This window comes from Pantherophis guttatus, chromosome 4 (genome assembly GCF_059756535.1).
Source record: "Pantherophis guttatus breed Tessera chromosome 4, ASM5975653v1, whole genome shotgun sequence".
NCBI lineage: Eukaryota > Metazoa > Chordata > Lepidosauria > Squamata > Colubridae > Pantherophis > Pantherophis guttatus.
This window is the reverse complement of record NC_142066.1, coordinates 91,812,596-91,838,301: the sequence shown is the minus strand read 5'-3', so window position 1 is coordinate 91,838,301 and position 25,706 is coordinate 91,812,596. Positions and strand designations below refer to the sequence as shown.

At 38.6% G+C, this 25,706-nt stretch overlaps 1 protein-coding gene and 1 pseudogene across 4 annotated transcripts in view; both read left to right on the top strand.

The window, feature by feature from the left end:
• The window catches only part of PDCD6IP (programmed cell death 6 interacting protein), a 120,721-nt gene that overhangs the window by 44,233 nt on the left and 50,782 nt on the right, over positions 1-25,706 (top strand). For 2 of the 4 annotated variants that reach the window (XM_060686023.2, XM_087894116.1), the window contains exons 2-9: positions 4,963-5,017; positions 5,598-5,667; positions 7,868-7,995; positions 15,754-15,907; positions 17,517-17,617; positions 21,629-21,745; positions 23,541-23,763; positions 25,279-25,402. In XM_060686023.2, the coding sequence (XP_060542006.1) occupies positions 4,963-5,017; positions 5,598-5,667; positions 7,868-7,995; positions 15,754-15,907; positions 17,517-17,617; positions 21,629-21,745; positions 23,541-23,763; positions 25,279-25,402 (972 nt within the window). Of the gene's footprint in view, positions 1-4,962; positions 5,018-5,597; positions 5,668-7,867; positions 7,996-15,753; positions 15,908-17,516; positions 17,618-21,613; positions 21,746-23,540; positions 23,764-25,278; positions 25,403-25,706 lie in introns of all 4 variants that reach the window. The other 2 variants (XM_060686022.2, XM_087894115.1) reach the window with 1 other exon arrangement.
• Positions 8,399-8,613, top strand: LOC132710266 (thymosin beta-4-like; annotated as a pseudogene).

Sequence of the window (25,706 nt, the reverse complement as noted above, 5' to 3'; positions counted from 1 at the left end):
TCAGTGTAGAAGAAAATAATTATTGAGCTGTTCGAACCATGATGTTGCAAATTAGTTAAGAAATATTTTCTGAAATGAAATACAATATTTGATGGCCTAAAGGCTGATATGGGTTGCTATGAATTAAGAATATTTTGCCTAAAATATTTCAGACCAGAAAATGTTCAAATTATTAAAGATGACAATAAGATTCTAAGAAAAAAAAAATCATGAACATAGCCTGAAAGCTGCAATTAAATACCCGTTTCAGAAAGATAAAACACATATGACCCCATGTTCACCTGACATTTTGCCTGGAAGTTGTTGCTGTTGTTAAGTGAGGTACCAGTATGACTGTTTGTTCAGTGACTGCACTTCCACCTTTCCAGTTGCAGTCACTAAGTGATCACATAGGTCATTAAGAGGCTAGAATAAAAGAGCTGTCTTCTGAAAGAGGACGGGCAGCATTCCTCTGTGAATAGAAGGGAATTCCTAGTCTGTTGAAGAATCAAAACTCAGATTCCAAAGATCCAACCTTTCTTTCTTTAACCCAGCATGGCAGTTCCCTTTTGCACATGGAGATGAGAACGGCTACACTGTGCCATAGAAAGCAAGCTCAAATCCTTTCTCCCATTGACCGTGCCAGTTCCACTCCCCTCTATGTGCAAAAGGCTACAAATGCCATGGTGAAAATGCCCCATACTAAAATTCTGCTTGGTTTTCATAAAGGACATTTTCAGCCTGCTGCCTACTGCTGGCTGAAAAGGTCCTTTATGAAAACCAAGTAGATGGTTTCATAAATGTCCTTTATGAAAACCAACCAAGTCATTCTGCTTTCCAAGAAACTGGCTGTAAAAAGATGTATCCCAAAATGGGACTCAACAACCTTTTTCAGCCTGATCTCAAAAACCAGAGGGATTCCTGCAGTAGTGATTTGTGTTTGTCCTGCAGGCTTCTTTCTGAGGATCACATGATTGTGGAGTCTTGGCAACACGTAAAGTTGAACAGATTGCCAAGAGCCCAGATTGCAGTCATATCACTGTGGAGTATGCTGCAATGATTGTAACTTTGGGCACTGGTTGTAAGTCCTTTAATTCAGCACCATCCTAATTTTGAACAGTTGCTGAATGAATTATTATTAAATGAGGACCAGCTGTAAGATATAGCACAATGAAGGCAAATATACATGTCCTAGGATAATATTGCAGGATCCAGTCTGAGTCAATCACCTGGACCAGAGGTTTTGTCTTCTGAGCTTTTGAACTCATGCTGAAGCCCATCTTCAGAGAACTTCTCTCTAGCAGACATACTTAAAATACATACTAGTTAATTAATCACGTACTTTCTTTTTTCTTTTTTTTTTAAGTTTTTTATTAATAGTACAAAATTAAAAAACATTGGACATAGATATAATTAGGTACTGCACTTTCATCGTACATAAAAAAATTGGCTACACAAAATCTTTTCTGTATATATGTATGTATGTACCGTGTTTCCCCAAAAATAAGATCCTGTCTTATATTTTTTTGAACCCTGAAACAGGGTGGATTTGATTTAAATCAAACTGATTTAAATCATGATTTAAATCACTAGTCAGTAAGGCTTGATTTAAATCATAGTTTTCTACATAAAGACTAATTCTTGCTGGTATAACTTTAATATGCAAGTAGATGAAGATTTTTAGAATAACAACTTTTCATATTAATTTTTTTATCCCCAGTTTAATAGGTTAATCATTCATATTTGGACAACTTTTCTGTTGTACTTAGGAAGGAGAAAAATAATCATTACCTTAATAATAATTTAAATAGATTTATTCAACTGAAAGAATAACATTACAGCATATGTTATTTGCTTAAACAAACATCCATGTTTGTTAACTAATTTGGCTAAACAAAATATATATATATATTAAGAAACTTAGACTGTCAGCCCAGCCTACACATGAAAAACTTAAATACTGTCCTCTGTAGCTCACTCGTCATCTTCATCTTCTTCTTTGTTCATAATCTGGAAAAGAAAAACAAGCTTTCCTGCTTTATCGGGTCCCAAACGATTTCTCAATTTAGAATGAATGAGTCCAAAGGAAGAGAATATTCTTTCAACGTCTGCAGAAGAAGCTACTGCTGTTAAAAGTGAAATCATTACTTGAACAGTCTCTAAATCCAAGTGCTTAAGTGACTTCCACCAGTTCACTGCTGTGACTTTCTTTAAAATATCTTCAGCAAACATGGTTCCCCCTTAGCTTTCAAGTTTATTATAGTTGGCATTACAGATGGATGATTGCTGGATACCCATGTCATAGCTAACTCCTCTTCCTCAGCACTTAAGTTTTGACCCTGATACTGGATATTGACAATATTTGCCAAAAAATGAGCTGGAAACAGTACTTGTCCCATTCGTTTTTTTAATGCTTGTAATTTAATTCTGTCCATGTGTAGTTCTGTTTTTAAGTGTTCACTCAGTTCCTTCCAAATTTCAACAGCATCAGCAATAAAACAGCTATTTTTCTGTATTTTGTTTAAAGCTTCAGAGATGGGTTTCAGGATGCTCAGCATATGTTCAACATTTCTCTTAAGCCCAATGTTGAGGATTTTGGCCGTGACAGTGCCATCTATTTTATCTCGATTTTCTTCACAAACTGTCATCAGAATAGGCCAGTTCTTGATATACTGCTCAAAACAGTCCACCACAGAGTTCCATCTAACATCTTGTGGGAGCGTTAGCTTGGTTCCACCCATCGTTTTCAGAGCTGCTGCAGCAAAATGATTGTTATGGAAATATTTAGCAATTTTAACATTAGTCTTTATTTCTGGAACATTTAAGTCTTTGGCTAAGAGGTGCAGCAAATGAGCACTGCAACCATATGTTATTAGCTTTGTATTCCCTTCCTGCTCTTCTAAATTTCTTCTCATCTTGGATACATTTGCAGCATTGTCTGTGACCAAACTGCGTACTAGACATTTGAATTTTTGTTCACATGTTGTTATAGCTTTTACTGCCACTTCTTGTAAGTATTCTGCTGTGTGTGCATTTCCTGACGTATCAATTTTTTTTGCAAGGAAGACTCCCTTCTTCTGTTGTTATACAAGCACATACAATAGGATCATTGTTGACATTACTCCACCCATCAATACTTGGGTTAACAATTCTACCCTCCAGAGCTGTTGCACATTGCTCCATTTCTCTGTCATACACTTTATCCAGCAGTTTCCCTGCAACATCTGCTCTGCTGGGTGAACTGTATCCTGGTCTCAGTGACTGAACCATATTAATGAAATGTGGGTTCTCAGTCAGACAGAAAGAAGAGTTCGTTGCATAAACAAACTGGGCAATTTTTTCATCAATTAACTCTTTTTCTAATCTGCTAGTTTTTATCACAAACTTATCTATGGTGGTTCCAGGAGGGAAAGGTTTTTTCTTTCTTTTAGGTGATAGTGATATGTGGCTGTGGGTGTCTGATGATGATGATGCTAATGAAGCACTATCCTGGATAGATAACTCTGAAACTGTAGAACAGGAGGATGGTGATCTTGAAGGTGGATAGTTTCCAGAATTCATGAATTCCCCTAAACAAAAAAGTCAATGTTGTTATTTTATTGTTTATACAATTTCTGCTTATTGTACACAGCACTGCCCCAAAAGGAATATTTGCTTTTCTTCATAACTGTACCAAATGACAGTAACATGCAGTAATAATAAGAAATATAATTTTGCTCAAACATGACAGTTCAAGGCAATCTTTAGAAATATGATTCAATAAAAATGTTTACCAACCTGAAGATCCTGCCTGTTCAAATGTGTTTCTTTAGTCATCTTCATCACAGCACTTCTCATGATGTTGCCTCATTCGGGCCACCAGGCCTTGCATTTGTTTGTTGCAGTGTTTGCAGTTTGCACTCATGCCTGTCTTACCGATAGGTAAAGGAACTTCATTAAAATATTGCCAAACTGGGTCTCTTTTACGGCCTGCTGCCATTATAGGTTTTTTCCTCCAAGGAAAAAATGTGATAAACCTCAGGTCATACACACAAAAAGATCCAAAGACTTGTCTGTCTGTGGCTGTGCAGTATTGTGTTCAGAAAGTTTCACTTTCATTTTGTACTGCTTGCTTGCCCCTTCCTCCTCACACTTAGTTTCACTTTCTTCTTGTGCAGATCTGTTCCACTCCAAACAATCAGAAAAATATTGTTTCTATTCTATTCACTGAACTTCTTGAAACTTAGCATTGAAGGGGTTGATTCTGTATTCATAGGTTTGTAGAACAATAGGATTAAGGTCTTTTTCTCAACTCTCTTCATGTTATAACATTTTTGCTGTGAAGAAGAGGCATGTGATCTCTGCTGAGTCAAATTCAGTTTTGAGAACTGCAAAAATAAACCAAACATCTGTGATAATATTTTGTAGGCAGAGAAACTGCCCAATAATCTTACAAAAACCTCTGGAAGAGCATGACATTGTGAATGGATTAATGGAATTTATTTACCAAAAAAATTAAACACATACAACCTTATTCTACATAATTAAAAAACTAATCTTTATTTCATGATGGAATAATCTTTGGGTGGTAATATATTTTCCTCAAAAAGCATTTTATTTAAAAAAATCAAATTTAAATAAAAAAATCCGATTTAAATAAAAAAAATCTGATTTTTTTGATTTTTTTTTAAAAAATCATTGATTTTTATCCACCCTGCCCTGAAATAAATGCTTGGTCTTATTGCCATGCGCTCAAAAGCCCGATTGGGCTTATTATTAGGGGATGTCTTATTTTGGGGGAAACAAGGTATATGTACATTCATGTATATATGTATATACATACATACATACATACAGAGAGAGGCAGGGAGAGGAAAGAAAAGTCAAGCTATGTGTTCATATAGAGAGAGAGAGCCATCTCATTCATGGGTTTGTGGTATATTTGCAAACATCTGGTATATTTGCAACAACATATACACTTACGGTGGTATTTGTTTATTTCAGATACTATGATCAACTGTGTTCCATAGAACCAAAATTTCCATTTTCTGAAAACCAGGTAATGTATTAAAGCTTTTAAATATCATTTTAAAATGCAGTATATTGTGTAAGAGAGTAGTTGACTTTGGAATAAAAAGTTGCTTTTGAATGAATTCTACACTTTTAAGTCATACTTTTCTAATTAAATAAGTGAGGTCGTGAAGATATCCTTGGACAGACATCTATTATACAGTGTGACAATACTCTTGGATCACAAGGATACATATCAATCACTGTTTTGGAATATATTAGTTTCCCAAGAAAATTTCAGTATGTACTTAACTCTACAAAAATTAAGAATAGTCCAATTAATTGAATTGCATAAATGTATATTGTTTTAAAACAAAGACTGTACACCCAATTCTGGTTATAATAATAAAATAATTGATGTAAAAGGAACTTTAAATATACCCATTTCTTTATCATATATCAAATTTTCTCATAAAACTTCCTTGTATCCATATGTATTATCAGATAATGATAAGGTGCAGATTTTTACTGTTTTTGACATTTGTATTTCTGCTTAAGGAATATTTTTGGAATATTTACATCTATCTTAAGGCTAGAAATTAATTTACTGTTTTTATTTATATTTTTAGATCTGTGTAACTTTTACCTGGAAAGATGCCTTTGACAAGGGGTCACTGTTTGGAGGATCTGTTAAACTTGGTAATTAATTATTACAGAATTCAAAATATATGAAATCTAAGCCTCTCATAAGTATTCTAATTTAATATATTTTTAAAGAATTGCTTATTTATTTATTAAATTTCAACACCACTCATCCCACTTATGTGACTCTAATTTAAAAGTCACTTTAACTGATTCTGCAGAAGAGACATGTGTCTTCCTTCATGAATTTGAGCATAATTTTTGTTTTGATCCTTAGAAGCAAGCAGTGTTGGAATGGAATAATATTCTAGTTGGTAAAAGATTGCTTAGTTTTCCTAAAATTTTCATTGGAATGATACTTATGAAGTTGATTTGTGCTAAGAAGGCTACTTTCTATTGATTTTGCAACTATATTCTTTATGTTCACAAACCCTAAAGGTTTTGAGTTGTTGAGGCACCTTGTGATTATCTATCTGTGTAAATATTGTATATCCTATCAGGTTTTTCTTTTCATTACCTACTTTCTATGCTTTGTCTAGTTGAAAGAAACTAGAATCAGGCCAGAACCAGAATTGAACCACATTATCATTTTGTATTTTGATAGTCAGATTGGTGTTCTTATTCCAATTGGCATATATCCAAAAGCAAACAGTATAAATATTGAATTTTTATAAAGCCTGAAAATACGACCTACTCAGAAAGTAAGTCCTACCTTGATTTTTACATGTGCACCCAATATAAGCCCTACCCCCAAAATAAGCCCTAATTAAGACCCCGCCCACTCCAGGGAACACAGATTAAGCTAGGGTGGGGATGGGGGAGTGGAGATGCCCTACTAATTACCTTTGGATAGTTGCAGCCAGGCCTCGCACACTTCGGCTCAGCAGTTCCAATTTCTGGAACTGATTATGAAATCCAAGTATGCAAATATAGGTAGTCTTCGAGTTATGAATGTAATGTAACCTACCCATGCCATTTGTAACCCGAGGATTCATGGGAATGAATCTCATATCTTGAATGAGATCATTCCCTCCTTTAGCCAAGGCATTCGCTAATCAAATGGGACACTCGTTAAGTGACATGGGTATTTCAGGGTGGGGAAGGCCATGGATGGCCTTCTGATGGAACAGGGTAGTTGCCTAAGACCACCCAAGGCTTCCCCAATCCACTGAAATACCTCATGCTCCCCAAATTGCTTCCCCCCCCCCACAATGTGCCATGTTGGGTCACTTATCTTGTGAAGATCTAGCAAGTAGTCTCCTCGCCAGCCTCATGCGTCCTGCCAATGGTCCGTTTGACCTGCTGCGGGCCTCCCCTGGCCCGTTGCAGGCAAAAATGGAGCTTCCGGGGCCTGGATCCTCTGCAACGGGCTACGGCAGGCCTGCGGAGGGCCGAATGGGGCCTCGGAGGCCAGATCCAATCCCTGGAGGCTCCATTTCGGCCTGCAACAGACTGGGTGAGGTCTGTGATAGGCGAACTGGGTTTCTGAGGGGCATATCCACCCCTCAGAAGTTCCATTTCGGCTGACAACATTCAGGATGGATGTTGCAGAGCCTCTGCAGTTGTTCGTAATGGTGAACAATTGCCATGTTACTGCAAGATTTGTAGTTTCGGGCCTTGTTCGTAAACGCTAGGGGGTGCTGGTCACATAACTTTGAACGTTCGCTAAGGGAATTCTCGTAATCTGGGGATTACAGACTCCTTGCTCTGAACTACAACTTTGTCAGCGAAGGCTTTCACTTGGAGAACTCCAAAATCTGCTGGAGACACTATGTTTTGATCTCATTTTGGGGAATGATTATATAGAGTGCTTGTTGCCAATACCACAATATCCTTGATCTGGAATTCTGAGGAGCCAATCCATTCTCTGGCTCCTCATTTTGCTGTGGTTGTCAGCTCCACTGAAAATGAAGCTATCTTCATTATTTTTCAGGAAATCAAGCTAGTTGTGTTAACCCAGAACCTGTAAAGGCAAACAGCACAATGATATGACTGCAATAACAATTATTTAAATATTTTCATCTCAAATCATAAAAGTTTAAGGTTAGTTATTAGCAACTAGATCACCTGGAAATCATCTAATATTAATTTTGATTTTTTTAAAAAAGAATTGTGTATAAATTATTTAATGAATTTCATAGATCTGCAGATTCATTGATATATACTTATTATCGTTTTCACTTTTATTAATTACTACAGGCTCCATTACTCTCTGATTTATAGATAAGAATGTTGATTTGTATGCACTTTGTTTCAGCTCTGGCAAGTTTAGGCTATGAGAAAACATGCGTGTTATTTAATTGTGGAGCATTGGCCAGTCAAATAGCATCAGAACAGAATCTTGATAGTGATGAAGGGATGAAAGCTGCTGCTAAATATTATCAGGTATAATTCTTCTCTATGATTAACTAATTATTAGAATTTGGAAGTTGTTTTGTTCAAACATTAGGAATGTGGCTTTAAAAAAATCAGTACCATGTTTCCCCTAAAATATGACTACCCTGAAAGTAAGCCCTCCCCTGATTTTTTTTTGAGTGGGCCTAATATAAGGCCTACCCCAAAAATAAGCCCTAGTGAAGGGAGTGGGCATGGCCAGCCCAGAAGACAGCCCTTCCCTTCCCAGTCTAACTGCGGCCTGTGGATCAGCTGATCCAGCAAGGGCTGGGAGTTTTGTCTCTCCAGGTGCCTGGAGATATTTCTGGCGATGTGGCAGAAAGCCATGTGGCCCATGGAATCAGTCCCCCCCCCGCCTCTCCCTTGTGGCTGCTGCTTGAGAAAAGAACGAAAAGGGATGTTACAGTTCAGAGCGGCTGCAGGAAGGTTTCGGGCTGCATCTTTTGGGACAGTCTCACTGATCAATCAATAACAATGTCTGACAAACCAGATATGGCTGAAATTGAAAAATTTGATAAATCTAAGCTGAAAAAGATAGAAACGCAAGAGAAAAACCCACTGCCTTCAAAAGAAACAATTGAACAGTAGAAGCAAGCGGGTGAATCGTAATGATTCGTAATCGGGCCCTTCCAAATTATGCACTGTACATTCCACAAGCATTGCCTTCTTATTTTACTTCATTTAACTGTTTTAACTTTGTAAGATGCAAAGAGTTGGATAAATTTAAAATGATTGTACTGCCCCTCTCACATCCCCCCCCCCCAAAAAAGAACAGAGCGCACTACTGACGCTGAATGAAGGCACCTTCCTTTCCATCTGCCTGTCCAGCTTCTGGTCCAATAGCACAAAAGCTTGCATGTTTCTTGAAAGAAGATTCTAAGAGGGATTACAGTAATCTAGTAACACATGAATATACACAAAGCTGTACCAGGGTCCTGCGAGCTGTAAAATGCATTTTAATCGAGTGCCATTTTTTTTGTTCAAATAATTTTAATTATTGGAATGCAGGATTTTTTTAATATGCAAATAAAATGTTTTAAAACCGGGGGGAGGGGAAATAGAGAAAAGGACGAAAAGGCAGCAATTCTGAAAGATTGTGGGATGCATGTGTTTATGGTAAAAGCAAAGCGCATCCTGTCCCTTTCAAGCAGTCAAATGTCTCTGTGTATGAAAGAGACAGAGCGAAAGAGACAGAAAGAGAAATGACGGAGGGAAGTAACAAGAGTTTCAGACAATGCTGTTTGAAAGGATTTCTTCTCTACCATCTCTCTCTCACTCTCTCTGTCTCTCTCACATACACACACACACACACACACACACACACACACACACACACACACACACAGAGAGAGAGAGAGAGAGAGAGACATTTGTTAAGAAACGGCAGAGGGCAGGCAACCAGGTAAGGGGACTGACTCTCCCCTGCCTCCAGCTCAACATCTGCACAGGGTGGCGCCCCGAGGCCCAGCACCTGCGTGGGCAACCCCACCTGACCAATGTGACAAATGGGCTCTCTAATAATGCCTCCTCTTTCATGTGAAGCAGTGGCTAGTGCAGGTTCCATCTGTGCGGCAATGAAGTGGGAACAGCATGGCTGGTTCTTGCCCGCAGCATTGGTGGCCAGGATCAGGTCACAGCCGCCACCAGTCGAGATCAGCAGGCCAGACTTAGCTGGAGGCGCTGCTCACACACAACTACCACCCAGTAAGAGAAGAATGTGTCGAAGCCCAAACGCTGACCCTCACCAGCCTCAGAAACCAGGGATCTTGCAGGCATACTGGCCTGCTGATCTCGACTGGTGGCGGCTGTGACCTGATCCTGGCCACCAACGCTGCGGGCAAGAATCGTCCATGCCAATCCCACTTCATAGTCGCGCAGATAGAGCCTGCATCGGCCGCTGCTTCACATGGGAGAGGAGGCACTACAAGGGAGCCCAGTTGTTACATTGGACGGGTGGGGGTTGCCCACGCAGGTCTCGGGCTTTGGGGCGCCACTCTGAGCAGGTGCCGAGCTTGAGGCCAGGTCAGTCCCCTTACCTGGTTGTTTGCCTTTTGCTGTTTCTCAACAAATTGTGTGTGTGTATGTGAGAGAGAGAGTGACAGAGACAGAATGAAAGAGAAATGGTGGAGAGGAAACCCTTTCAAACAGCATTGCCTGCAATTCTTCTATTCATTGCCTGTGAGTCTCTTCTATTGAAGTGGGACCTTGGAGTTCAGTCTGGTTTGTTGGTCACATACCTATCTCCCAGCTATGTTACCACAGCCCTGCCCGCACTGCTCGATGTCTTGACTTCCATGGCAGCCATGGACCTGACTCAGGTTATTCAGGGCCCAACTCATAGGGGACGACACACACTTGACCTGGTTTTTCTCTCTGGGCAGTGGATAAATGATCGTGGTAGGGGGGAACTTTCCATCGCCCTCCTCTCATGGACCGACCATTCCTTCCTTAGACTGGACTTTCAATCTGCCAACCCTTGCCGCTGGGAGGCGGGACCCATAAAATGGTTCCGCCCCAGGTGCCTGATGGACCCAGAGAGGTTCTTGACGGAGCTTGGGACATTCCCCACCTCTCAATCCTGCGATTTGGCTGAGGCTCTGGTGGCATCCTGGGAATGGGCGGCTGCCGACGCCTTGGACCGAATTGCACCTTTGCGGCCTCTGACCCGACGCAGATACCGGGTCGCTCCTTGGTTTTCCATGGAGCTCTGGGAAATGAAACATCGGAAAAGACGCCTAGAGGAGACTTGGAGGTCCTCCCGGTCTGAATCTGATCGAACACAGTTAAGAACCCATAGGTCTTATCTAGTGGCGATGGAAGCGGCGAAGCGAGTCTCGGCTTGTCGTTCGTTCAGAACTGCGATAGGAAATAATCACCAGTAACACACAGAGAATCAGGGTTTACTTTGGCAATGATAAGCTTGCAGTCAAAAGTAAAGTACAAGTCGGTGTTTTGGTTCAAAGTCAGCGCTGGGTGTAATCACACCACAGTGCTATTTAACAAAAACTCAGCCCCTTAAACATACATCCGGTGATTATCAATCAAGCACCCCCCACTCCCTTAACAGTAACAGCTGCGAGCAGCGAGGACAGCAGAATCGGAGAGGCCCAGCAACGTCATCAATCATTGCCCTGAATGCTGCTATCCAGGAACTGTTTGTGTGTTCTCTGCGGCTGCTTATCTCCACTCCTTCGTCTCCCACACACCCCATTGATGGCGAGCTCCGGCAGGACTCGACAGCGAGATTACTTCGCCGTCCTCGTTGCATCTGCAGAAAACCGCCCAGTGGCCCTGTTTCGTGTGACCCGCTACCTCCTCAATCAGGGAGCAAGGGAAGACCCTTTACAGGGCAGAGCTGAGGATTTTGTACAGTTTCTGCATGATAAAATCGCTCAGATCCGGATCGGATTGGACTCTGCCTGGGCAGAATCCAATGGGGAGACTAGGGTAGGTCTTGAGAGTAATATCTGGGTTGAGTTTGACCCTGTTTCTGTCAAGGAAGTGGACAGGATTATGGGTAAACTTGGTTCCTCCACTTGCTTATTGGATCCTTGTCCCCCCTGGTTTTTTCGGCTGCCAGGGAGGTGACTAGAGACTAGATCCAGGCAATTGTCAACGCTTTGTTGAAGGAGGGGGTCTTCCCCGCCTCTTTTAAGGAGGCGGTGGTTCGACCTCTCCTCAAAAAGCCTTCCCTGGATCCAGACTCACTTAATAACTATCGTTCCATCTCCAACCTTCGCTTCATTGCGAAGGTTGTTGAGACTGTGGTGGCGCAACAGCTCCCACAGTTCCTGGAGGAAATGGAATACCTAGACCCGTACCAATTGGGCTTCTGATGTGGGCACAGCACGGAAACGGCATTGGTTGCTCTGGTGAATGATCTCTGGCGGGCTCGGGATGGTGGTTGTTCCTCCATCCTGGTCCTACTTGACCTCTCAGTGGCTTTTCATACCATCGACCATGGTATCCTACTGCAGCGACTTGTGGGGTTGGGGGTGGGAGGCTCTCCTCCTATCTCTCAGGTCGCTTGCAGTTTTTATGGGCGGGGGGGCAGAGGTCCACCCCGAGGCCCCTAAATTGTGGGGTGCCTCAGGGGTCAGTTCTCTCCCCCCTGCTCTTTAACATCTATATGAAGCCGCTGGGTAAGATCGTTCATGGCTTCGGGGTGAGATATCATCAATATGCTGATGATACCCAGTTATACTCCACCCCAGACCACCCCAGAGATGCCCTTTCCATGATGTCCCATTGCCTGGAGGAGGTGCGGGCCTGGATGGGTAGAAACAGACTCAGGCTCAACCCCTCCAAGACTGAGTGGCTGTGGATGCCGGCATCTCGGGTTGCAGAGACCCCATCACTTTTGATAGGTGGGGAAAAACTTGCCCTCGTTGATAGAGCTCGCAAATTGGGTGTCCTCCTGGATGCTTGGCTGTCCCTAGAAGACCACCTGACGGCTGTGACCAGGGAGGCCTTCGCACAGGTTCGCCTGGTGCGCCAGTTGCTCCCTTTTCTGGATCGAGATGACCTTCGCACTATCACTCATGCCCTGGTTACTTCCTGCTTGGATTACTGCAATTCCCTCTACATGGGCCTGCCCCTGAGGTGTGCCCCTGCAGCCCTTTCTGGACCGGGACGCCTTGCGCACGGTCACTCATGCCCTTGTCATCTCCCGGCTGGACTATTGTAATGCTCTCTACATGGGGCTCCCCTTGAAGAGCACTCGGAGGCTCCAGCTGGTCCAGAATGCGGCCGCACGGGTGGTTATGGGCGCAACTCGTTGTGCCCGCGTGACACCCCTCCTGCGCGAGCTGCACTGGCTCCCAGTGGTCTTCCGGGTGCGATTCAAGGTGTTGGTTACCACCTTTAAAGCGCTCCATGGCATAGGACCCGGGTACCTTCGAGACCGTCTTCTGCCACCAATAGCCTCCCACCGACCAGTCCGCTCCCACAGAGAGGGTCTCCTCAGGGTGCCATCAGCCAAGTTATGTCGGCTGGCGACACCCAGGGGGAGGGCCTTTTCTGTGGGAGCCCCAGCCCTGTGGAATGAACTGCCCCCGGAAATACGCAAGATCTCCGACCTCCGAGTGTTTCGTTGCGCACTGAAGACCCTGTTGTTCCGCCAGGCAGGGCTATCAACTTAATAATTTTAATTGGGGTATTTTAGATGTTTGGGGTTTTAAATCGGCCAAATCTATGTAATTATTTTAATTTTTAATTATTGTTGTGTGTTGTGTTTTTAAATTGGCTGTACACCGCCCTGAGTCCTTCGGGAGAAGGGCGGTATAGAAATAAAATTATTTATTTATTTATTTATTTATTTATTTACCCGGAGACTCCAGCTGATCCAGAATGCAGCCACACAGGTTGTTACGGGAGCCCCTTGTTACTCCCATATAACACCTTTCCTGCGTGAGCTGCACTGGTTACCAGTGGTTCTCCGGGTCCGCTTCAAGGTGCTGGTTCTCACCTATAAGGCCCTACGTGACTTAGGTCTGGGATATTTGCAGGACCTTCTCCTGCCTGCCTCTCGCCGTCCTGTTCGCTCACATAGGGCTGCTCTCCTCAGGGTTCCAACAGCGAGCCAATGTCGTCTGGCGGCGCCCAGGAGTACTCTGTGGGTACTCCCACCCTCTGGAATGAGTTGCCTACTGAGCTCTGGACGGCTCCTGATCTCCGCTCCTTCCATCGGGACCTGAAGACTTGGCTGTTGAAGCAAATAGGCTGATTCTGATTCTGGGTTTTATTATTTATTAGTTAATTTGGTTTAAAATGGGATTTTATTGTACATGTTTTTTAACTTGTGTTCGCCCTGAGTCCTTCTGGAGAAGGGCGGCATATAAATACATTAATTAATTAATTAATTAATTAATTAAATAAATAAATAAATAAATAAATAAATAAATAAATAAATTCTTGTTACTCCCCTTTGTTGTTTTTCTTTCTCTCTCTCTCTGTCTCTCTCTCACACACACAGACATTTGATTGCTTGAAAAGGAAGGCTGCACTTTGCTTCTACCATAAGGCTCTCCCCCCAGCCTTCAGTGTATCCCTGGATTGCAACGCTGAAGGCTCAGCGGAAAATGGGTAGGGGCATTTTCCTGCCTGTCCTCCTTTTCTCAGTCTGTGCTTAGTTTAAGAAAAGGAGGACAGGCAGGAAAAACCCCTCCCCATTTTCCTGCCGATCGCCGAAAAGGCTTCCCACCCCAAGCCTTCAGCATATCCCAGGATTGCAACGCTGAAGGCTTGGCAGGAAAATGCTGTTTAGAGAAGACATGCATTCTCAGATCAGCAGAGTTGCCGCCCTTTTCGAAGCCTGAATGTCGTCTGCAAAACAGCTGAGCTGAGCCTGCGTGTCTTCGCTAAACAGCTGATTTTGTTTTGCAGAGCTGTTTAGTGAAGACATGCAGGCTCAGCTCAGATGTTTTGTGGACAACGTTCAGGCTTTGAAAGCAGGGCAGATCAGCTGTTTAATGAGGCCATGGAGGTGCTAAGCGGAAGGGCAGCTCGCTGCCCCCATCCTTCTCAGTACGGGAAAAAAATGAGGAAAAATATAAAACCTCCCTGAAACTAAGACCCAGTGCCTTTTTGGCGCTCCAAGAAATATAAGACCCCATCTTATTTTGGGAGAAACACGGTACTATAAACCTGGGAAAACTATCTATGATACGGGTGGGCAATTAATTTTTCCAAGGGGCTACATGAAAAACTGGGATCGTTGTGCATGGCTGAACCAATAGGGCTGTGATGGTGAGCAGGCATCCATGTACATACGTAAATTGAAAAAAAAGAAGTTGTCTTCAAAATAAAAATAATGCAGTTGTATTGCATGCATCATATACATTTATTTACATTTGATTTCTAATTTTATATTATTGTCACATCGGCCAAATAGTGACAGCCTAATGGCCAATGAGGCCCAGGGGCCATAAAATGCCTAGATCTGATCTAAGATGAATACTCTGTATCAAAATGAAGAATGGTGACAATGATTTCCTTTGAAATCACCAGCATCCCTGTTCTGCTTGACTGTTATATTAAAATAAAGTTGGCATGTCACAAAAGAAAGCCCCAGTCTTTAGGTTAATTTATATTTCTGAAAATTTCTGTGGTATCATTAAACCCATTTTTGTTTACATGCTCAATTTGGAATTGTGCCCCTTACACTGAAACAGGATTTAGGCTAGAAGGGTTAATAGGGAATGCTAAATAGGTAATAGGAATAATAAAAGTATTACAATACTGTATTCTAATATGTGCTATATGAATAGTTATATCCTAATGATACCGTGTTTCCCCGAAAATAAGACCCTGTTTTATTTTTTTGAATCCTGAAATAAGTGCTTGGCCTTATTGCCATGAGCTCAAAAGGCCGATTGGGCTTATTATCAGGGGATATCTTATTTTAGGGGAAACGGGGTAATTATTTGTGAGTTGACAAATCCTTAGTAGCCATTTTAAAGGAGTATCAACAATATGTCCTCAAAATTCCAAATATACCATCAACTTGAAAAGGTTGAGACCTACTTCCTCTTCTCAGCTAACTTAAACTGTATTGGCATCAATAAGGTTCCAACAGCCTTGGATGCAGAAATACGGTAAAAACCTGTTATAGTAGCCTAAGTCTTTCTCACCCAATTCACATCCAATTAAATTAAATGAACAGTTCCTTAAATGGAATGTCTATGTATGTAGTGTTTTTCACTATAGTATTTAGCATGCTTCTATAATAAAATGTATTATTTTCTCAAGTTTGCTAGTGGTGCTTTCCAGCACATTAAAGATACCGTCCTCTCTTCATTAAATCGAGAACCTACAGTTGATATTTCTCCAGATACAATTGGCACACTAAGTCTTATCATGCTGGCTCAAGGTCAAGAAGTTTTTTTTCTGAAAGCTACCAGAGGTATGTGATATAAAGTGGAAATATATAGATTTTATAACCTTATTTTTATCAGAAATTAAAATCATTGGGAGTATTAGTATATTTATTCAAATTGGACATATTTTTAATTTAAAGTTTTAAGTGAGCACTTTCAATTATATTGAATGCTGGAAAATTTAATGATTTAAAAGTCGAAGCCAAAATATGATGATTCATGGAATTTGTATTTATTCATTTATTTAAGGAATTTAAAGATTACCTGTCTCTTACTAATTTGTAAGTAACTGGGTGACATACAATAGACAATACACACATAAAAAGAAACATTTAAAAATAGAAGAATCAACATTAAAATGGAAATAATTTAAATGATTTTTAAAGAGTAAAGCTTTAAAGATACAGATAATACTGATATGTATCAGTCTTCTGGTTCTGTCCGGTTCTATAGAACCGGTAGTAAAACTGGCGGGAGGCTCTGCCCACCCGCCACGACGTGATCATCGGCGATCTGCGCATGCGCAGAAGTGCGCCAGAGCCCGCTGCGGACCAGTAGTAAAGGTAAGTGGAACCCACCCCTGTATTGTATATGATTAACTTAGCGTACTATGCATTTCTGGATGGCCATCAGGTGATACAGTCAATAACATCTAAAATCTTTGCTTTTATAGTTGTTTCCCTTTATTTTATGAATAATATAGAAACCTATTTTGTTGCTTGAAATGCGTTTTTTAAAAAATATAATAGACATTTATTTGTATCCTGCCTTTACTATTGTCACAAAAACCTAAAGCAGCAAACATATCCAATACATTTTCCTTTCCCCACAGCAACAACCTTATGAGGTGAATTGAGCTGAGACAGAGTGACTGGCCCAAGTCACCCAGCTGCCTTTTATGGCTGAGGCCTGGTGTCTTAACCACTAGACCAAACTGCTTCTGGTGTTGATAGCTAACTTTTAAAAAATGTTATTAAATATCTAATAACAGTAAAATGCTAGAATATATTTTGTGAAATCTGAGAACAAAACCAATATAACAGTAATATGTTTTAGAGAGTCATTTGAATAAAGTTCCTTTCTCTTTTTCTGGCTTGTCTGTAAATATATAAAATAACATTAAAGCTGGTATATTTTAAAAACAATACTTTATGGAGCCTGCAATATCAGTATCTAGCACAGAAGATTTAGCGATAAATCCCTTTTGATGTAATTTGAAATTCCTATACTGCAGTTCAGAATTCATACCAATACTGTATGTATTATTTGAATGCATTAATTTAAAGTGTATGGTTCATAACAGTGCAAAAGTTAAAAGTTTGCAAATCTTAAAAGAACTTTACTATTAAGATTGCTTCATAGAAGGGAAATCTCTGTTCTTTGAGCTTCATTCAAGAATTTATTGATTGAGGGAAGCTTTTAAAAAATAATTTAGCTTTATGCATTTTGTTTTCAACTAAAATCTAAGTACTATTTTTAAAAAAATATTGTATACAGTTCTATATTGTTGCTGTTTGATTTACAGAAATAATGGAGAACTTTAAATTCTGGTGATAGCATGTAGCTCACTGATTTTGCACATGTAAAAATACTGGATCAATTTTTCAAAACTGACACATGTTCTTTTTTATTTAGATAAAATGAAAGATGCAATCATAGCCAAACTTGCAAATCAAGCTGCTGATTACTATGGTGATGCATTCAAACAGTGCCAATACAAGGATACCTTACCCAAGGTTGGTAATTTCATGCTGAAGACAGCATTTGGCTTGTGGAATGAGATGAAGAGATGCAGTTAATTTTGAATTACAGTGTCTGTGAAACCAATACATAATTCCCAGTACCTCTTAGAAAGCACGTAAATCCATTCCCAGCTTACCACATTTAACCTAAAAGTATATTGTATAAGAAATATAATTATTGTAATTAAATATAACATGGGATGTTTGTGATTATTTTTCTAGATACATTGTTTATTTCTTCCTTTAGTAAATGTGATTTCAACTTAACACACTTAATTATTCAAACTTCTCTGTTCTTAACGTGACCAAGAAAACTAATATTGGATTGGCCCAAATTAATACGAGGATGTCACTGCTTGATTCTGTTGCTTTTAGAAACACAGCAGAAAACAGAATGCCAAATGAACTCTTTTAGAATATATTTATTTCACATTCTGAGTTAATCGAATGCTTGAGTCTGTATGAGTGATTGCATATAAAAATTCAGTGTATACTTATTTATATGTTCTACTCTTGTAAATATCATTTAATTTGAGATATAATTAATTAATTATGGTTTTTTAAAGCGATAAGAATATCCTGTGGACATTGACCGGAGATCTTCTGCTACATCCCATCATCTTTTTGGATGTTGGGAGATACACCAGGCTTGATTTGGGGCTTAAAAGATGCAATTGGGAAAAGAGTGAAGAAAATTTCTCAACAAAATATGAGGACTTTGGTTAAGACAATTTACTGTTGTATTTAATTTTGGAAAAGCTATAGTGAGCTATCAGAGTGCTTCATTTTGCAACACTTTTTAAAAACTTAATTATCAGGAGTTGAGAAGTTATTTTATGCAGTTATATGTCATAATAGCATAACTGCTGACAGCAGAGACTATCAAGACCAATAGCACAAGTTTGAACTTGGAATATGTATACTTGAAGACATATATCTTCCTGCTTAAAATAGCTATTTGGGCATACATATAAGCAGCACTGCTAAGTTCAGTTGAAAATATTATCATCAGAAATTTACTAACACTCTTCTTTCACAATATATCAGTATTGCAATATAGAGTCACCTTGTGGTGAAATGGGAGGGAAATATATTTAATAATAATAATAATAATATAGCTTTTCACTGCTGATCAACTGTGGACATATTTCTGCAGTTTAAATATCTTTCACTTTTCAATATATTAAGTAATGATTCTCAATCATTTCTTATCTTATTTTACAGCAAAAGTATGCAAAGTGTAAAATTTATTAGCAATCAAACTTGTACGTGCTTAAAGCAAAAGGCTACAAAAAAGAAACTATGAGTTCAAGTGCCAATTTAGCTATAAAAGCCAGCTGGGTAATCTTGGTCCAGTCACTATCTTTCTTTTTTCCCCACTGTGAAATAAAACTGTTGATTAAAAATTGTGGGGGATGAAGTTTACCAACTTCTTCCAACTTAACATTTTTATTGAGTTACAAGATAAAATAAGATACAATATATGAAAATAAATTGGAAAGCAGTGGGGAGGACGAGGGGGAAGAGAAGTGAGGAAGGATTAGGAAAAGGAAAAAGAAGCATTGACTTCTGACTCTGTTGCAGTAAAATAAGGCATTAACATCTTTTTGTTTTTTCATAATAATATAAACTAGCCATTACTCTAAGGATCTATCAGCCTAATCAGTAAACACCAAAATCAAAGTTTCATTCTTTTCCACATCAAGCATGAAGTTCAGAAGCAGTCTCCACATGGAAACAAAAGTACTTATATTCTTTTCTTTAATCAAAATATCAATTTTGCCATTTCAGCCAACTCCATCAACTTCTGCAACCATTCGTCCCTGGTAGGAATCGAAGTGTCCTTCCATTTTTGTGCATACAATAGTCTTGCTGCTGTCAACATATATAGTAACAAAGTTTTAAATTTTTTCTCTAGGTCTTTTTCCATTAGACTCAAAAGGAAAAATTTGGTTTCATCTTTATCTTCGTTTTCAAATTTTTCTGTATTAAAACATGGATCATATTCCAATTTGTTTTTGTTTGTTTGTTTGTTTGTTTACTTTATCGGATGTCTACCATAGATGATAAAAAGTCCCTTTTTTACTTTGACACTTCCAACATTCATTTGACATACCTTTCTATATCTTAGATAACTTATCTGGTGTTAAATTCCAGGAATACATTATCTTATAGAAATTTTTTTTTAGATTATAATTTAATGTAAATTTTAAACCCTTCGTCCATTATTCCCATTGTTCAAGCATAACATTATATCCAAAATTCCTTGCCCACTGAATCAAACAATATTTTTACATGTTCATTTTTCAAATTCAATTTCAATAACATTTTATAGATCTTAGTGATAATATGTTCATTGTTTCCATATAATAAAGTTTCCAATTCATTTTTAACAAAGTCAAATCAATAACATTTTTTATCCAGTTTAAATCTTTCTTTCAGTTGTTAATAAGTAAACCAATGGCAAACATAACCTTCTGACTCAAGTTCTTCCCTCGGCTTTAATATTGCGTCACCAGAGTTGAAAGATAAAATTTTACCATATATCAACCAGTCTGGCTTTGCCCTTTTGCCATTTCTTTACCATTTCTTTTCTAAAGAAAGCTTCCTGGGTTAACACCCAAAGAGGCAACTTCGTAGAGAGCCTTGTTTTATATTTATTCCAAGCTCTTAGTATGGCACGGCTAACAGAATGATTATTAAAATCAACATTAACTTTACTTTTATCATACCATAAGTAACCATGCCATCCAAACCTTGATTTATGGCCCTCTAATTCAAGTAACAAAAAGTATGCAAAGTATAAGATTTATTAGCAATCAAACTTGTATCTGCTTAAGGCACAAAGCTAGAAAGAAAAGACCATGAGTTCAAGTGCCAACTTAGCTATAAAAGCCAGCTGGGTAACCTTGGTCCAGTCACACTCTTTCAGCCCAACTCAGTTTACAGGGTTGTTGTCAGGAAATTGGAAGAGGAAGTTGTATTGGATATGTTCACCACATTGAGTTATTTGTAAAAATAATAAAGACAGGATATAAACAAATAAGTTAGCCTATTAGGAGTTAAATTGATAGTAGAATTGACCTTCAGGATGCCAATAAAATTCAAGTTTGAAATGGATGTGCGTGTTTAAAGAAAAATATTTATTTGAAAATGGACCAAAGGCAGAAGTGATAGATACACTCAACCCCTTTTCTTCACTATTAGCTGGCAGTTTTGTTAGTATTTATATGATATCTTCACTTTTTAGTGATATCTTTTGCAATGCTATATGAGTAGACATACCAAAAGGTATTCTGATGATAAGTATCTTCACTTTCATGTTCTTGAAGGGCAAGTATTTCCAATAAAATAACAAATAGAAACATTTTAGATAGTTATTGCATGTAAAGTAATTAAAAAATTTTCAGAATTTTATTAAGATTGTATTATATGGCACTTGTACATAATATCTTCTTGATCTAGGCGAATTAGCAATTTTCCTATATATCTTTACCATACGGATCACGTTACCCTTTTATAGGTAATCATGTGCTTAAGCTTATTTAGTGACCCCATTTCTCTTTGGACTGAATTCATCATTTTTTCTCAAGAATGTTAACTGGGTGATTTACATAAACTAGTTGTTCATAGTTTAAGGCCTAGATAATTTGTGTAACTTGGGTTCATAAATGTAATGTGTAAACTACTGTATTCTTGTCCTAGTTCCTAAGGCATATACGAATTCTTAATCCTTCCTAAAATAACCTGAATGATGGAAGGGATGATTTAGAAAAATTCTAAATCAAATTAACATTTCCTAAATTTAACTGTTCAGATTAATATTCATAATTCCACTAAATATAATCCCTGCCTATTGGTATCTTTCATCTCCCAGGCCTTATCTAAAATATTAATTGGGTGTGTCTAATGTCATGTTCTTCTTCCTTTTCTTCCTGCATCCCATGTTGTCTGTGATGGTTTATGTGGTTGGACTTTTCCCTTGGTCAGTATTTTTATTTCCAGGAGGTGTTCCCTCTTCTGGCTGCAAAACACTGCATAATGCAAGCCCATGCAGAGTACCATCAATCTGTACTGACAAAGCAACAGAAGAAATTTGGTGAAGAAATCGCAAGATTGCAAGTGAGTAACATTTTTCATAGGAAAGAAATAACAGTCTTCAATTATAATTGCACTAAGAAATATCTTAATTTGTTTACTGAGAGCTTCACAGTGTAGATTAGTTTATAATTTTACCAGTGTTACTGTTTAATAGAAACAATTGATAGCACTTAGAAATAAGTAGGACATCTCAGAAAAATGAAGCATCCTGTATGAAAAATGGAGGCACTTGGAAATGGGCAGACAAAGATCTCTAGATATTTCACTAGACTCAGAGTGGCTGTAAGAAATTTCTAAACAAAGGAAATGGTTGTTAGTTATATTTTGTGCTGCTGAGGACCTAAATCACTCATTAGTAACTTAATTCTTCAAATATCACTTGGAACATTCAAAAAGCCACTACAAATATTTTGTCACACAAGAGAAACAATTGCTCTATACTTGCTAAAACAAATATTAGATACTCCAAAACAGTGACATGAGTGGCACAAATAAATAAACTACACTGTAGCACAAAACAGATTTGGTCTCCCATACAATATTATACAATTATACAGTACTGTAAAATTATCCTCCAAGACTGGTGATGATAAATTATTTAAGGCATCAAAGCACCTAGATGCAAAAGATATCTGGACAAAAGGAAAAGTTAGGTTTTCTTGCAGAAAAGTATAATAACTTAATCAAATATTGTAGATGTTCATAACCCAAAATTCTTTGTCTTATGGTTTGCTTTTTCAAGCTCCACAATTAATAAGGCATTTAAAGAAAATGAGATTAAACTAATCAGGATTCCCTATTTCTGTGCCAGTTGGATTGATTAAGCACAATGTTTTGAGAGATGCTAAAATAACTTGAAGATATTTCTTTTTATTAAATTTATTATAGCCACCCATTCTTGCAGACCTTGGATGGCTTTTTAAAAAATATGATACTAAATTAACACAAACACAAACAAAAACAAAACAGCCTGAACTAAAAATATCCATTAAAAACATAGTGCAACTGCACAGCGCCTATTCTCTATAAACAAAATAACCCCCAGGCTTGAGACCAAAACCAGGTTTTAAGACCTTATGTAATTGGTAAAAAACAGGCTTTGATCTCTACCTTAATCAGGTCTGCTGCTAACTATAGTGCTGACAACTTGGTAAAATTGGAGTAAGTACTTGGGAACCATCAGCCTTTAGATCAGAGCTTTAGTCTCAAAAACTTTGATGGCTGTTAGACTATACTGTATCTGCATTTAGATTGAACATTATTTATAATTTACTAACACAGATTTGCCATTTATTCAGCATTTATATTTAACAAAAACTAATATTTTATCTTGCTATAGTTGATCAAAAGTGTCATCCTATACTAAGAAGCTAAATTTTGAAGTGCTGTTCTCATTTTATGGGAGTTTGGCACAGAAGTACAGCATTGTCAGCATAAGTTATCCATCTATTACATTCAGTGGGTAAGATTTAAATTGGACATTTAAAATTGGCATATGATGTCCAAGTAATAATTGATTATTAAACAATCAAAATAATTTGTTGTTGTGAAGCTTGTGAAAAAACTCTTTAGTACTTGGCCATTTTACCATAGCTGGCATTTGGAAAACCAAAACAAAATCCAACAAAACAAAACAGATATGCTAGGAAATTCTGAGTAAAATATAAATGTCAATTCATGAACAAAGCCGTACTCGTTCTGCATACCATCTTTGTAATTTGACAAATAGTGATGTTAATATGCAGAAATATTACAGAAATATTGCATTCAGTTATTACAAAACTCTTAGTTTCAGATTGTTTTGTTTCTAATTTAGCATGCTGCTGATCTTGTAAAAACAGTGACATCTCGTTATGATGAATATATAAATGTTAAAGACTTGTCCGACAAAATCAACCGTGCACTTACTGCTGCAAAAAAGGATAATGACTTCATCTATCACGATAGAATTCCTGATCTTAAAGATCTTGAGCCAATAGGAAAAGTCAGTCTTGTGAAAGCAACTCCCGTTACTCTCCCTCTGAGTCAGAAATTTACAGGTAAGTGTGATTATCACTGCATTCTAATATTGGGCACATGACTTCAGCAATCCCATTTTGATTTTGGAATTTGAAGTTGTTTGTGTTGTCTACCTTTTGAATGTTAACCCAGTGGGAGTGGAATTAGCTTTACGTTTACTTGTATTTTTCAAATGGGGACTGGTTTTATTGTCCATATCAGTTCAGTGGTATATTATTTGATATCATTAAAAATTTTAAACTACCAATGTTTCCCTGAAAATAAGACAGGGTCTTATTTTCTTTTGGGCCCCAAAATAAGCACTAGGGCTTATTTTCTGAAGGTGTCTTATTTCTTTTTCATGTACTGGAGGCCATACTTCTGCTTGTTCACAGCAGGGCAGGAGGCTGCTCGATGTGCTAGTGCTGCCAAGGCAAGGCAAGGAGAGTGGAACTGGCCAATGCGTCCCGCACCAGCTTACCATGGCCCCCACAGCCAGGCCATCCACACCCCGACACCTGCTTCACCTCGTGGCTTTGGCACCATCACACTGCTCAGCCTCCTGCTCTGTTGCGGCTGCGAGCAAGCAGAAGAAGTGGACCAGTGGCTGAGTGTGCTCCTGCTGTACATGACTGCTGGTTCGGCCACTGCAAAGCAGGTGTCAGGGCATGGATGGCCTGGCTGCAGAAGCCCTAATGGAAGCTGGTGCAGCTCCACCACCACCCTTCCTCATGTCATGGCCATGGCACTGTGAGCAACCAGGCAGAATGAGTGACTGGCCGGCTGTGCAGGCTCTTAAGTAGGGCTTATTTTGGAGGTGGGGCTTATATTAGGTGCACATGTAAAAACATGTTAGGGCTTATTTTTTGGATAGGTCTTATTTTGGGAAAACGGTATCTGTACAAGTATTTGAAGCATTTTGTATGTTCTTAATGAATACCAATTTTGTTTTAAGTATATATGTTAAGTGTGCTTCAAAGAATATACAATATACAAATGAAATCTATAATCTGCTGTCTTCTACAAAGTTTTAGTAATCTTTTTGTTTTAAAAACTCAGTGTGAAATATTATCAAGCAGGTTCCAAGAAAACAGGTATGTAAGGTTTGTATTCTTGGTGATACAAGATCACTGTTACATGTCTAGCTTACAATATGTGAGCTAGACATTGGTGACATTGCCTTCACATTAAAAGTACTGTAAGTTTCAAGACATGCACATTAAAAAAACATTGGCTTTACTCTATAATCCCATAGTTCAAATGTTTCATAGGGTAAGAATAAAATTAGATCATCTTCAAATTATATTACTTGGAATTTTAGGTGGTAGTATCTTATTGATTAGTGCAACAAGTATCTTGTTCATTAGTGCAGACCTCTTTATTCATGTTTTTGGGTATAAGTGAAACTACTAATAAGCTCACATGTTGATTCTTTGTGGATCTTGTTTTGGAAAAAAAGATAATGGGGAGCATAAAGTCCAGTAATTTCAGATAAATAATGATGAGAAGGCAAGAATATGAATCTGTTTTACTAATTGTAGTGTTTTGCTTTATAGATTTGTTTGAGAAGATGGTTCCTATGGCAGTACAGCAAGCTCTTGCTGTCTACAACCAAAGAAAGGCAGACTTGGTTAATAGATCAATAGGGCAGATGAGAGAGGCCACCAATTTGGCAAATGGGTGAGATGATAATTTTGATGTCTGCTAGGTTCTAGAGAAATTTTGCATTAGCAGAAAAGTATTTGGCAGTGCAGACCTACTGAAGTTGATAAATGTTGATATACTGTATTAATACCATAGTAAAGAAGCTTTGATTTCAGACATTGGATTGGGAATGAGACTCTGATGGCCATTTGTCCCCTCTCCAGATAGTTGCTCCTTCTTTTATGTATGCCACTTTGAACTCAAACAAGAAAATCAATTTATAAAATAAAAATCCAGTTTTTTAAAATGTTTCTCCCAATAGCTTTTTTGATTGGTATGC